General features: G+C 37.8%; 1 protein-coding gene across 2 annotated transcripts in view; it reads right to left on the reverse strand.

Moving 5' to 3' along the window:
* Positions 1-15,334, reverse strand: part of VPS26A (VPS26 retromer complex component A) — a 30,986-nt gene extending 15,652 nt beyond the window's left edge. Inside the window, exons 1-2 of one of the 2 annotated variants that reach the window (XM_004427043.3) lie at positions 15,246-15,334; positions 9,458-9,607 (exon numbers count right to left, since the gene is read on the reverse strand). In XM_004427043.3, the coding sequence (XP_004427100.1) occupies positions 9,458-9,607; positions 15,246-15,248 (153 nt within the window). In that variant the 5' untranslated portion in view covers positions 15,249-15,334. Of the gene's footprint in view, positions 1-9,457; positions 9,608-14,907; positions 15,027-15,245 lie in introns of those variants that run through there. The other variant, XM_004427042.3, reaches the window with a different exon arrangement.
* Positions 15,335-15,572: the final 238 nt, after the last annotated feature.

Consider the following 15,572-nt stretch of genomic DNA (forward strand, 5'->3'; position numbering starts at 1 on the left):
TTTTGGCAAGAACACCACAGAAGTGAAGTTGTGTCCTTCCCAGTGTATCTTATTAGGAAGCACATGATCCCAGTTTGTTCCAATATTGGTGACATTAACTTTGATCACTTGGTCAAGGTGATCGACCAAGTTTCTCCAATTGAAAGTTACTACTTTCCCCTTTGCTATGAATGTAATTTGAGCAGAGAAACTCGAAGCTATGTATATATGTTTAAAAGGCTATGAAAACAGACTGTAGGGAAACAATCTATATATAAAACATATTCACTGCTCTAACAAGCCAATCTCAAAGCTCATTCTTCAGCATATAATATTCCATAAATGTCTCAAATAATGCTGGCTTCAGGATCTATTTAAGGAATGAAATTTATCCACACTGTACTTAAACATATATCAATGTACTACATGCCATTTATAGGGGCATTTACAGTGAGGCACCAAGATATCTGTACATTACTGTTGCTGGATATTGTGGCTCTTCAAGATTAGTTTCTATCTGCTGCCAGAAGAATATGGTCCATATTCATGTTGATGAAAGAAACAACAATAATATTCCTTGCTTAAAGAACTAAACTATAAACTCCTATAATCTCAGACTAAACATATGCCTTTGTTCACTTTTGCAACAAGGAATAGATGCAGAATTCACTACAGGTGGCTTGGTACTGGTACCACCACTTCAAGACAATTTACTTATCACTGACCAATCTAAAAGAATGTCCTGGTTAAGGAATTATAACTTAATGAACCCCCCTCAAAAAATCCCCAGATAAATTACTAGTCAAATTTTTCACAATTCAAAAAAACAACACTGTACCTCAATAATTAAACATACAGTCAGCAAGACTCTCTCAAAATTACTCAGAAGGTATAGTGATACAAGCTGTATTTTAAAATAGGGAAACTTAGGTTAAATGTATTCTTAAAGCATAAAAAATTTAGGATACAGTCCAACTGTTCTAGACTTAAGAAAGATCTGTCGGGCCGGCCCTGTGGCTTGGTGGTTAAGTGCACACGCTGCAATGCTGGTGGCCCGGGTTCGGATCCCGGGTGCGCATCGAGGCACCACTTCTCCGTCCATCCTGAGGCCGAGTCCCACATACAGCAACTAGAAGGATGTGCAGCTGTGACATACAACTATCTACTGGGGCTTTGGGGGGAAAAAATTAAATAAATAAAATCTTTAAAAAAAAAAAAAAAAAAGAATCGATATCTTTAAAAAAAAAAAAAAAAAAAAAAAAGAAAGATCTGTCACTTGACATGAACCAAAGCAGTAAATATTCTAAGGATAAAAAGAACCTGAGTAAGTAGCTTTTAAGAATTTCCCTATTTATCTTATGATAATCTAGATATTTCCAGTTGTCTTAAAGAATGCTTCAAAAACTCTCCAAAAAACTTTTGACAGGCAACAATTAATTTTAACTTTAAAAAGTATATGCTGGCCGGCCCCGTGGCTTAGCGGTTAAGTGCGCGTGCTCCGCTGCTGGCGGCCCAGGTTCGGATCCTGGGCGCGCACGGATGCACTGCTTCTCTGGCCATGCTGAGGCCGTGTCCCACATACAGCAGCTGGAAGGCTGTGCAACTATGACATACAACTATCTACTGGGGCTTTGGGGGAAAAAATAAATAAATAAAAATTATAAAAAAAATAAATAAATAAATAAAAAAATAAAAAGTATATGCTACAAGTGTCCCAAGACAATTCAATGGGGAAAGAATATTCTTTTCAACAAACAGTGCTGGAACAACTGAATATCAACAGACGAAAGAATGAAGTTGGAACTCTACCTCACACTGTATATAAATATTAACTCAAAATGGATCAAAGATCTAAATGTAAGAGCTACAATTACAAAACTCTAAGAAGAAAACATAGGTGTAAATCTTCATTACCTTGGATAGGAAATGATTTCTTAGATGACACACAAAGCATGAGCAACAAAAGAAAAAAAATAGATAAATTGGACTTCATCAAAATTTAAAACTTTATTGCTTCAAAAGACACCCTTAAGAAAGTGAAAAGATAACTTACAGGAGAAAATACTTGCAAAACATAACTGATGAAGGACTTGTATCCAGAATATACAAAGAACTCTTACAACTCAACAATTAAAAAGACAACCCAATAAAAAATAGTCAAAGGATATGAATACATTTTTCCTCAAAGAAGGTATACAAATGCCAATAAGCACATTAAAAGATGCTCAATATTATTAGTCAGTAGGAAAGTGCAAATCAAAACTATAATGAGATACCACTTCATACCCGCTAAGATGGCCATAACCAAAAACACACACAATAATAAGTATTGCCCAGAATGTGAAGAAACTAGAACCCTCATACATTGCTGGAGAGAATGTAAAATGGTGCAGCTGCTTTGGAAAAGTTTGGCAGTTCCTTTAAAAGTTAAACGTAGCATTAACATATGACTTGGCACTTCCACTCCTAGGTATAGACCCAAGAGAAATGAAAACATAATCACACAAAAAAAACTTGTACACATATGTACAGCATTGTTCATAATAACCAAAACTAGAAACCTAAATGTCCTCAACTGATGAATGGATAAAGGAAACGTGGCATATCCATATACCACATGGATATGTTCTGGAATATTATTTGGCCACAAAAAGAATGTTTTGATACATGTTACAGCATGAATGAACCTTGAAAACATTATGCTAAATGAAACAAGGCAGGCACAAAGGGACAAATCTTGTATGACCACTTATATGAAATATCTAGAACAAGCAAATTTATAGAAAAACAAAGTAGACTAGAGGTATCCAGGGACTGTGAGAAAAGGGAAATGGGTAGTTACTGCTTAATAGGTACAAAATTTCTGTTTGGGGTGATGAGCAAATTTTGGAAAGTGGTGATGGTTACCCAACATTGTGAGTGTAATTAATGCTACTGAGTTATATACTTAAAAATGGTTAAAATGGCAAATTTTATTTTATATATATATTTTACCAAAATTTTTTTTAAAAAGAATGAACCTTGAAAACATCATGTTAAGTGCAAGAAGCCAGACACAAAAGGCCACATTTTATGATTCTATTTATATGAAATGTCCAGAATAGGCAAATCCATAGAGAAAGAAAGCAGATTTGTAGATTAGTGGTTGCTAGGTGTCTTAGCCAGGTCAGGCTGCTATAAAAAAAATACTATACACTGGGCAGCTTATAAATGACAGAAATTTATTGCTCACAGTTCCAGAGGCTGGGAAGTTCAAGATCAAGGCGTCAGCAGATTTCGTGTCTGGTGAGAACTCGCTTTCTGGTACACAGTCAGCTGTCTTTTCACTGTCTCCTCACGTGGCAGAAGGTACAAGGGGGTTCTCTGGGGTCTCTTTTATTAGGGCACTAATCTCATTCATGAGGGCTCTTCCCATAGGCCCCACCTCCAGATACCATCCTACTGGGGATTAGGTTTCAACACATGAATCTTATGAGGACACAAACATTCAGTCTGTGGCACCAAAGGAATGACTGCTAATGGTAAGGTGTTTCTTTTGGGGTGATGAAAATGTTATGGAATTAGATAGTGGTGATAGTTGCACAACTCTGAAAATATAGTAAAAACCAGTGAATTGTGCACTTAAATAGGGTGAATTTTATAGCATGTGAATTATAACTCAATAAGGCTATTTTTTTTTTTTTTTGGTGAGGAAGATCAGCCCTGAGCTAACATCCGATGCCAATCCTCCTCTTTTTGCTGAGGAAGATTGGCCCCTGCTAACATCTGTGCCCATCTTCCTCTACTTTATATGGGACGCCACCACAGCATGGCTTGATAGGCGGTGCGTCAGTGCACGCCCAGGATCCGAACCTGCAAACCCTGGGCCACTGAAGCAGAGCGCGTGCACTTAACCACTACTCCACCAGGCCAGCCTCATCAATAAGGCTATTTTTTTAAAAAGAAAATAACATATGTGTTACAAATAGACCAATGGAACAGAACAGAAAGGCTGGAATAGACCCACACAACCTCTGAGTCATGACAAAGGTGATACCGCAGTGCAGTGGGGGAAAGGATGGCTTTTTCAATAAATGTTGGGTTAATTAGATATCCATATGGGGGGCAAGGGAGGGGAACTAGCCTTGACTCCTATGTCATACAAACAAAATGAACTCCAAGCAAACTGAGGATCTAAATGTGAAACATAAAATAAAAAAATTTATAGGAGAAAGAAAAAAGAAGAATATCTTCATGCCCATGGGGTAGGCAAAGATTTCTTTTTTTTTTTTTTTTTAAGATTTTATTTATTTATTTTTTCCCCCCAAAGCCCCAGTAGATAGTTGTGTGTCACAGCTGCATATCCTTCTAGTTGCTGTATGTGGGACGCGGCCTCAGCATGGCCAGAGAAGCAGCGCGTCGGTGCGAGCCCGGGATCCGAACCCGGGTCGCCAGCAGTGGAGCACGCTCACTTAACCACCAAGCCACGGGGCCGGCCCGGGCAAAGATTTCTTACAAAAATGAAACATAACATTTGTAGTGTATTAAAATTAAGAACACTTGTTCATCAAAAGACACCATTAACATAGTGAAAAGTCAAGCCAGAAAGTGGGAGAAGATATTTAAAGACATACATAAACAAAGGGACTCTATATTAAGAAGCATAAAAGACTCTTATCAAGAACATACAAAAAAATGCTATACATCAATAAGAAAAAAAGTCAACTGAGTAGAAAAAGGAGCCAAAAAAAACTTGAATGGGCATTTCACAAAAGATATCCAATGGCCAATAAATATATGAAAAGTTGCTCAACCTCATTAGATGCCAGGGAAATAGAAATTAACACCATGTAACAATTAAGAGAATGAGGAGAAGACAAGGCATAGACTGGGAGAAAATACTTGCCCAAGATACATCTGATAAAGGACTGTTATCCAAAATACACAAAGAACTCTTAAAATTCAACACGAAGAAAACAAACAACTCAATTAAAAATCAGGGAAAAGATCTGAACAGGCATTTCACCAAAGATATACATTTGGCAAATAAACATATGAAAAGATGCTCAACATCATCTTGTCGGGAACTGCAAATTAAAACAATGAAAAACCACTACAGACCTATTAGAATGGACAAAATTCGGAACACTGAGAACACCAAATGCTAGCAAGGATGTGGAACAACAGGAGTTCTCATTCCTTGCTGGTGGAAATGCAAAATGGTAGTGCTACTTTGGAGGACAGTTTGGCAGTTTCCTACAGAGCTAAAGATAGGTTTTACCATACATTCCAGCAAGCGCGCTCCTAGGTGTTCATCCAAATGAGATGAAAATTTACGTCCATACAAAAAACTGCACACAGATGTTTATAGCAGCTTTATTCATAACTGCCAAAACTTGGAAGCAACTGGAATGTCTTTCAGCAGGTGAATGGGTAAACTGTGGTACATCCAGACAATGGAATATTATTCAGCACTGAAAAGAAATGAGCTATCAAGCCATGAAAAGACATAAAGGAACCTTAAATGCATACTACTAAGTGAAAGAAGCCAATCTGAAAAGGCTACATACTGTATGATTCCAACCATATGACATTCTGGAAAAGGCAAAACTATGGAGACAATAAAAAGATCAGTGATTTTGGGGGTCGGAGGGGAGATGAATAGGCAGAGCAAAGAGGAATTTTAGGGCAATGAAAACATCCTGTATGATATTATAATGATGGATATATATCATTATACATTTGTCCAAACCCACAGAATATACAACACCAAGAGTGAACCCTCAGGTAAACTACGGACTTTGGGTGATTATGATGTGTCAATGTAGGTTTATCCTTGGTAAAAACTGTACCATTCTGGGGAGTGATCTTTATAATGGGAGAGGCTATGCATGTGTAGGGGCAGGGGGTATATGGGAAATCTCTGTACCTCCCTCTCAATTTTGTTGTAAACCTAAAACAGCTCTAAAAAAATAAAGTCTTAAAAAAAAATGTGAAAAAAAAAGTGTACATACAGAAGCTCACATGTCAGGAATATCATAAAAGGAATTTATTCTTGCTTTGGGTGGGATGTCAGACCTCCCAGATCTCTAAGATTATATCTAATATATGAAGGATTTTTATGCAGAGAATCCCACAATGCAAAGCCAAGTTTGGAAACCAATGATCCAGTCGAACCTCCTCAATTTACAGGTGAGATTCAGAAAGTTAAATGACTGCCCAGAGTTACCTACCAAAACAGAGGTAAAGCCAGGGCTAGATCTTCCAACTCTAGCCCGATTATCTTTTTATTATACTCGGACATTTCAAAAAACCTAGACTGGCATGGTAAGACCTGCTCTTACTGATCCATGCTGCATCACAAATAACCAATGCTTGTTTTCTTCTCTTTCTTTTAAGCTTTCTTTTCAAAGTGCTCATAAGTCATCTATTTAATAACCTGTTCTAAAGGTATGTCAGAAGTCAATATTAACAGTTACAATTGCAAAAAAGAAAAAAAGAGAGGAAGAGAAAACCAGACATCACGAACCCCCTGATGAAAAAACACACCACCACCTATATTCTTGCCAAAAGAACAGAACTTCAGTCTGATCAAGCCTCTAGATCCTGCTGGCAATTTACAGGCAATAACTGTATCATGAATACGCAATCACAGAGAACTCGACAGTTCAAATGGCCCAGGTTCTTCAACAGATAAATTAAAAGAAGAAAGGCATGAAGAGGCAACCTGAGATTAAAAGAGATTTAAAAGCCATATAAATTTTTTTTTAATGGAGCAAGACTAAACAATTAAGGAACACAAGGAAGTTTGTTATAAAAGTCAGCATAGTGGTTACTTTTGAGGGGAAGGGACTGTGATTGGGATGGGACATATGGGGTGGCTGGCAAAGTTCTCCTTCTTGACTTGAATGGTGATTACAAGAAAATATGCCCTATAATAATTTATTTTTGTTTTGTGTGGTTTTCTTTTTTTTTTAAGATTTTATTTATTTATTCCCGCCCCCCCCAAGCCCCAGTAGATAGTTGTATGTCATAGTTGCACATCCTTCTAGTTGCTGTATGTGGGACACGGCCTCAGCATGGCCGGAGAAGCAGTGCGTCGGTGCACGCCCGGGATCCGAACCCGAGCCGCCAGCAGCGGAGCGCGTGCACTTAACCACCAAGCCACGGGGCCGGCCCTGTGTGGTTTTCTATATGTGTTTTATTTTACAATAAAAAGGTTAAAAATGAAAAAAATATCAGGTCAATAAACAGATTCCAGATTATCTTTTGAGCAACAGAAAATATTTACCTATAAGAGATTTATCATTTATTTAAATGTACTCTATAGTTATTGATTAGGACTACATACAATCTCTAGCAATTCCAAAAATGTAATTTGAACGCCAGCTATTTTCTTTTTGAGGAATAGTGGTCCTACGCTAACATCTGTTGCCAATTTTCCTCTTTCTTTTTTTTCTCCCCAAAGCCCCAGTACCTAGTTGTATATCATAGTTGTAGAGTTGTAGCTCTTCTATGTGGGGCACTGCCTTAGCATGGCTTGATGAGCAGTGAGTAGGTCCGGGCCCAGGATCCGAACCTGCGATCCCTGGGCTGCCGAAGTGGAACTCGCGAACTTAACCACTACGCCACCGGGCCAGAATGCCAGCTATTTTTAAAAAACCACATTGAAGTACCTTTATTTCCTTAAAGATTCCCCTCTTCTTTATCCCTTAAACATCAGCCATGAACTCCTAATTGGCCCAGATGACATAAAATTACCTTAAGCCAGGCAGGGAAAGTTCCCTACTAGACTTAAAAACAGTAAATAAACCAACCAAATAAATATTTGGTGAGAGCCTATTATATAAATAATACTATGATGCACTTATGGAGAATACAGCAGCATACTCTGATCCCCTGATCTTAAAAAGCTTATAACCTCGCTGGAGAGCTATTTACTTACTTGTCATATCTATAAACTAAATATCTGAGATGCTCGCAGGTTCAATCTCTCCCTAGAAAGAAGACTAGATTGGTGTCCCTACCCACTGCAACCCCACCACATTAACAAGTCTTCTTTTTCCACTAACCAAACACTACTTCCTTTACTCTTCTTTCATTTGACATGGTCCATCCTTTTGATGATTTTGTCTGCTCTCTAAAGAGAGAGGGCGCTTCTGTTTCTCTCCATCTTTTTAAAGGAAGAGTACCAGGAAAGAAAAGTTGAAAACCAAAAACTTTATTTCAGAAACAACACTAAGACGGCAAGAGAAGAATTTGGCAAAGGACCAGAGTAGACAATGCAATAAAACGGTTAATAAACCTAAGTTCAACCTATCTAGTAAACAAAGAAATGCTAATTATAAGAATAATATCATTTCTGCCCATCAAAATAGCAAAGATTAAAAATGCTACCTTGGGTATAACAAGCCATTATAAGTGGACATGTGAATTGATGCAAATTTCCCAGTTTAAAATGTATTAACACCCTTCAAATATTCATGCCTTTTGGTCCAGCAACTCACTTCCAGGAATTCATTCTAAGGAAATAATCTTATCCTATAGAAATTTGGAGAAAAATATATGTATATAGATGCCTGTATCACCAAAGATATGGTGATATACTACAAGCCACCTGAAAAATAGAAACTAAATATCCAATAATAGGAAAAAAAATATGCTTAATATACTACTTAGGTAAATATTAATTAATGCAGAGATACTAGGAGGAAACATACCCAAATTTTAACAGTGAATGATTTCCATATGATGGGACCATAGATAATTATCTTATTTCCCAAACTTTCTCCCATGTGTATATATTAGTTTAACAAACAGGGGAGAAAAACTAATATTTTCTATTAAAAAAATTATTTCAAATGTTTTATGGCTTGATTTTGTCTATGATATTACCATTCCTCAGTATCAGAGACTAATGAATATTGGTCATATTCCCTAAGGTATAAAAACAATCTTATACATCATTTGATAAGAAAAAGGGGAAAAAGTGAAATCTTACAGAAGGTATCATAAATGTATCTCATCATGCATAGACACATTCCAAATGTACTTAAGTCCTCTACAGAGTACCAAGAAATGAGATCAATAGACACAATGGTAGTAGTACAGAAAGAGAAGCTACAAAGAATAAGAAAGAAACTTTTAGAAAGGTATACTCAAGAATTATCCCCAATATCTATAACTCAACTTTACGTTAAAGGAGAAACAAACTTTGAGTGACTTGCAGCCCCCCTGGAGAAACTGAAGCTAAACAGATGCACATAGTCACAAACACAAAATTTTGTATGCAATTTACTTTAGACTCTGTCCCTGTAACTCTTCCAGTTTAAGAATCTTTCCTGTAAATGTTCTAATGAATCAAGGATTTTAGCTGACCTTCTGGGAAAACAATTTCCATCTCTAATAAAATCATTCAATTTTATAAACAGCACAGAGCACTTTGATGACTAATTCTAATATCCTACGACTAGGTAATTCTCCCAAACAAAAGATTTACCTTTCCTGAAACAGATTCTCCATCATAGAAAAGATAATGTTTTTCTACTTTGCCATCTTCAGTTTTCATTTCCGCCATTTTCCTGGTTTCCCCATCATTAAGGACAACATCAATTTCACAAATGGGACCAAAAAAGCCTCCAAGAAAACTCTGAAATAAAAAGAAAATGCACACAATTATCATGTTTTGTCACTCATTACATTTTGTAATTTAAATTTAATTACCTATGACCTACAGTTAAACAGACTGCAAATCTGTGAGTTCACAAGGAAACTTACATCAAATTTTACATCAAAACTAAATAAATTTAGTACAATATGCATATAGTTAATTCTGTACTATACACTTAAAAACTTAAGATAAATTCATGTTATATAGTTTTTACCACAATAATAAAAAGACAAAAAGAAAACTAAACAAATTTAAACATGCTGTAATTTCAATCATTTCCATAGATAACCATTATAAACAATCAAATACTAACATACCAGAAATCTAAAAAATTAATTCTTAACATCTGGATTTGAAGTTACCTTTAGTTATACTTCTATGAGGTTCTTTCATTATAGCAAAACTCATACAATCCAAATGAATTATTACAATGTACTACTTACTGTAAATCTACTTCTATATAGGTCTGAACAGGATGTGTTACATTGTGTAAGCCCTTGGAATAAAACTGGCTCTAATGGACGAGACTAATTAAATTTCTGTGAATTTTTCCAAAGAAAAGGTATAAGCCTTTTTCTGTAAATCCTGAATGTAACAGAAATATAAGGGACAAAGACCAATTGCCTATGAATGCCAAAACACATTAGTTGGTAATAATATAGAATCCATTAGCAATTCCAATATCAGATACAGTTGTGGATTATTTTTGTCACTAATGAAAGCTAGTCTTTTTTAAAATTTACACAGAGAACAGTCTCCTATCCTTTCGTCCTACATCCCTTCTTACTTTGCCCTACACAACAACCACCGTGACCTCTTAAAAATGTAAATCTGATCATATAATTCTCTGTTAAAAATCCTTCAGTGGGCTGGTGAGAGTATAAATTTGAACAACTACTTCAGAAAATAGTTGGCCCTACCTGGTAAAGCTAAAGATATACATATCCCATGACCCAGCAAATTACCCTCCTAGGTATCTACCCTAAACAGAAACTCTTACACACACGAACCAGGAGACAATTATGAGAACGTTCATAATAGCCCGAAATAGGAAACAGCCCAAATATCCATCAAAAAGAGAATGGATACATAATTTTTAGTCTACATTCATAAAGTGGGAAATGGAATGAGACACCACTACACACAACAAGGATGAATCTCACAAACACAACATTGAGTGAAAGAGGCCAGACACAAAAAGAATACACACTGCATGATTCCATTGATTAAAAAGTCAAAAACACGTACATTATAGTACTGTATTAGAAGTCAGGAATTGGTTGGAAGAAGGCACAAAGCGAGCTTCCGGGGTGTTAGTAATGTTCTGTTTGTTTTTATCTGAGTGCTTGATACACAGCTATGTTCACTTTATGAAAACTCACAAGCTGAACACTTATTTGTGCACTTTTCTTTAGTTAATGTTTACTTCAATGACATGTCATTTTAAACAGACACACACTGTATTCCCCAACGTGGCCTACGTATATCTCACTCTATCCATCTCTCCAACCACACCAGCCTCAAATGATTCAAGTTCATGAAATCTGCCAGTCTCCTCCTTGTCCTAGAACAAGAATCTTAACTTCATTCATTCATCCTTTGAGTATCAGTTTGACCCATCTCCATAAAGATGCCTTCACTAACTTCCTAATCAAAATTGGATTCTCCAAATTTAGGTCTCACAACACCACGTAGTTTTACTTCATCATTTATTATAACTGGTGTGCTTATTTAGTACCTGACACCCCGAGTGAACTGTAAACTCCACGAGGACAGATACCTTTTCTTTGCTAATGGCTGAAGACACAGTAGCTATAGGCAGTGTGTAGCCTTTAGTAAGAGGCAAATACCTGTTGAAAGTTAAATTAATTTTAAATAAATCACATACTGTCCTAATAATAAAAAATAAGTGAATACACAAAAGAAATGAACTACAATCTGGAATATTTGGTAAGACTAGCCCTCCCCCAGGAAGTCAGCATTAGTGCAGCAGCTAAGTCTAGAGCAAGGAACTTGCACTGCCTCAGTTCTGCCCTTGCAGGTTAACAGTCCTCAAGCTAATCATCCTCCTAAGGCTATGTAGGTCACAGGGTGATACTATGATTAAAAGAGCATTTTCCTCAATTCTGAGCTTGCTGCTTTGGTTTTATTAATCCTATATTAACAAAAGGATTTTAATTTCAAGAAATCAACTCAAAGCATTGCTAGATTAGTATTTTTGACATACTTCAAAGACACAAACAGCAAATTTTCCTTTTGACAAGATGTCTTCATCTTTCCTACCAACATTACAAATAAACTCAATTTTAAACCAGGAAACTAATTTTAATCAGAAAATTATTCTGAACTAAGAGAGAATGAAAAACATCAATGATAGGTCACATGTACTGTCCCTTCCCAGTTAGTTTTCATACTCCAAGTTTTAAACTCAAAACTTGCTCAAAATGGTGTATTTTCTCCTAAGGGCTACAGATATGAGAATGTACAGCAGCTCAAAATCAGTCAGCTGATATTTACTAATTATCAACTATGTGCAAAGAACTGAGCCAGCAAAGGTGGCGGGGAGGCACTGCTGCGGGAGGAGCAATTATGAAAGGGTAGAAGACAACTGCTTCATTTGAGTTATAAAACAGAAGCAGGAAAATGAAATTCAATTTTCTCATTCCCCCTTAATACTTCCCAGAGCTGCTTCCAGGAAAAATGAGATCTGAAAACTATAAAAATTGTTTTACAGATAAAAAGAAATATTATGGTAACTCTTTTCCACATACATATACTTAACACAGAGCTGAACTTGGGATTTGAAAGCTGATATTAAAAGATCAAATAATCAAAAATAAAACAAAATCAAAATTGCCACTAATTAAAATTGTGTCTAGTAGACTAAGAGTCTTATAAAACTTCACAATAACATAATTATAATTGAACAATAAGTCTTATTTTGACACCATATATAAAAATTAAAAATTCCTAGGCATTGAAAGTATATAAAAACTATATGTTGGGCCAGCCCTGGTGGCCCAGTGGTTAAGTTCTGCACACTTTGCTTCAGAATACCCGGGTTCGGTTCCTGGGCACAGACCTACACTACTCATCTGTTAGTGGAAACAACTACATTATCCTCTATTATTTTCTGTATGCATGAAGTATTTCATAAGTAGACGTACTTTTCAACACAATCAAAACACTAAGATTGGGAGAGATCAGAAGGTATTAAAAAAAAGCCTAGAATAGCATATGCAAAATAATAATAGGTTGAGTAATACATTACAGCACTTTAACAAGGTTAATGACACCATGAGAATTTAGCCCTGGGTTAACATCCAGTTTTTTACACAAGGCACATCAAAAATGAACTAGTCTTACAAGCCTCCAGAAAACTGTGGATGTCTTACATTTAACAAGTAGACAACAGAGAGAAAAAAATATCTGAGGAAAAAAGTTTGTCTTTTTTGATTTCCTTCTAAAAGGAGTTGAAAGAAAAAGATTCTCTACCCAAAGTCTTGCTTTTGAAGTTTTTATTTCAAGATGTGCATCTTCTGTCATTTCAAAGTCATAAAATTAAAATCTTTTTTAATTATTCACAATCAAATTATAATACTTCTGATATGTAAAGAGGAAACAAAATACAGAATTGTCAGGACTGTGAAGTCTAGAAGAAGGAAAGGGAATAAAAATTGTAAAGAGGGTTAGTCTACAAAACATAGACTTTTGCTGAAATTACAGAAGGCAGTTTGACATCTTTTAAGTCAAAGACTACATAGTACTTCTGGAAAAGATATCTTCAAGTGAGCATTTAGAATATGAGGTTTTCAGAAGCAATACTAGACAATATAAGACAATTAACACACAAGTTAAAACTCTTAGTTTAAATAACTACACTGCAATATATATGACTATGAAAACACAGCAATTGTTTTTACATTTTCGAATCATGGCCTAAACCTCGTATTACTGACTTCAAGTTAATTTAAGATTTTTCATATCATTTGTAAACTCAATATTGAGCATTACCATCTGGCAAAATTACATGTGGATACTTTAAAAGACAAACTTTTTAGCTCTCACTAAAGAAATTTCACTACTCCAGCTGACATAAAGAAATGCAACTCAGGTGAGGCGGAAGGGACACTCTCAAAATTTATTCACTTAGCCCATCCACACACAAGCAATGAAACAGCAAATCTTCATACATATATTTGTGCCCATTTCAGTGTTATAAAGCTTTACAATTTAGTTTATGTCTCACAAGTAACTTGAAAATAAATTGCTCTTGAACATAATTCAAAAGCTTATTAAAAGTAATAATTTTAAACGTAAGCAAAAAATAGGAGGGCCTTTTAAGTTTTCTTTGCAAATTATATTCAATTAAAGAAGCCTTCCCTAACTCCCTGACGAGGCAAGGTCTCCCAATACTTCCTTCTTAGTATTTATGACATCTGTAATTTCCACGTTAAACAAATAATTACAAAAATAAACGTTTATCTCCCTCTAGATTGTATGCTACAAGAGAGCAAGGGCTGTTTCAGTCTTGCTCACGGCCCCTGGGCAGACCTAAATAATCATTTGTTGAATGAAAGAAAAAAAGGCTCTAAGAATGAATCTCTTTTTTTTTTTTTATTAAAACAACAAGATTTCTGACTTTACAATATACTTATTTAAAGTAACTTTTTTTTAATAAACCTAGCTTGGTCTTTAGCCAGAAATTTCAAGCAGTTTATTGAAACAGCTTCAGAAAAGCGGGTAGGTGTGAGAGCACACAGTAGGCGCTCAACATATGCTTGCTCAATGAAACGAATAAACGAATACTACCATAAAAGAGCCAAATGAGACCCAACCTTTACGACATTGCCAACACAAAGTTAAACGCCATCGTGCCCACGCCGATGCTTCCCACTAACTAGTTACTCTGATTTCCCTCCCTCCTCTCTCCCTAGGCCATTTCAACATCCCAAAGCGTTAAGTTTCTAGAAATGGCTTGGGGAAGAAAATGGGAGCCAATGCTTAAACCACCGGGCACAAAACTAGTGTCTTTCGAGTTATAGACGTCCCCCATTCCAACGTCCTTTTCTTTTTCTCCTATTCTACAAGTGTCAACGTCAAGGCTGTACTGGGGTCAGGAAATCGCAGGAAGTCATCATACCCAGATAAAAAAAGGAAAAATCAGGAGTTTATCAAGCTCGTAACACCCTGGAAGAGAGTGACCAAGCCCCTGAGTCCGGGGTCACCCCAAGTGAAGGGAAGCGAGGCTGCCCGGGAGCAGCGGAAGGACTGGCTACCTTGGAGGGGGAGCCAGCGGCGAGCCCCCACAGAGGCAGGGTCCGAGTACCCAGCCAGGGGCCCCACAGCCGGTCGAGGAACCCGGGCAGAAGCTCCGACATGGCCGGGAGAGCGCGCCGCCGCCCGCAGGTGCTCGGGCCTCGCCGAGACCGGGAAGAGGCGGCGCCGCCCGCTCTTCCCCGACCCCGCGGTGGCCAGACAGGCCTAACCCGGCTGCGCCCCCTGCTCGCCTGACCCCTCCAGCAGCTCCCCGCGACGCCAGGCCCGCCGTTGGCCGTCCCGCCGTGCGCTCCGGGGTGAAGGCTGGAGGCGAGCGCGCGGCCCGCCGCGCACTCACCATTGTCAGCGCCGCCGCCGCCGCGTCCCCCCCACTTCACTCCTCTTCCCTTAGGAGAACTCCCAGCCCCAGCTCCCTCCGCCCCGGCGCCCCGTCACGTGACCCCGGGCCGCGGGCTGCACGTGACCCCTCCCTTCCTCTCCTCCCTTCCCCCTGCACCGGCCCCCTCCGGCCTCTCGCCCCGCCCTACAGGCCAGCCTTGCCCTCCGAGGGGAGGCCGTTTGGAGACGGGGCGTCGAGCTCCACCCTACGGTGGAGGAGGCGGGGCCACTGAGATGACGTGAGTGGGAGGGGCCTGGGCGGACGTAGGCGCCCGAGGTCCTCCTC

This window comes from Ceratotherium simum, chromosome 6, assembly GCF_057802395.1.
Source record: "Ceratotherium simum simum isolate JZ-2026a chromosome 6, ASM5780239v1, whole genome shotgun sequence".
NCBI lineage: Eukaryota > Metazoa > Chordata > Mammalia > Perissodactyla > Rhinocerotidae > Ceratotherium > Ceratotherium simum.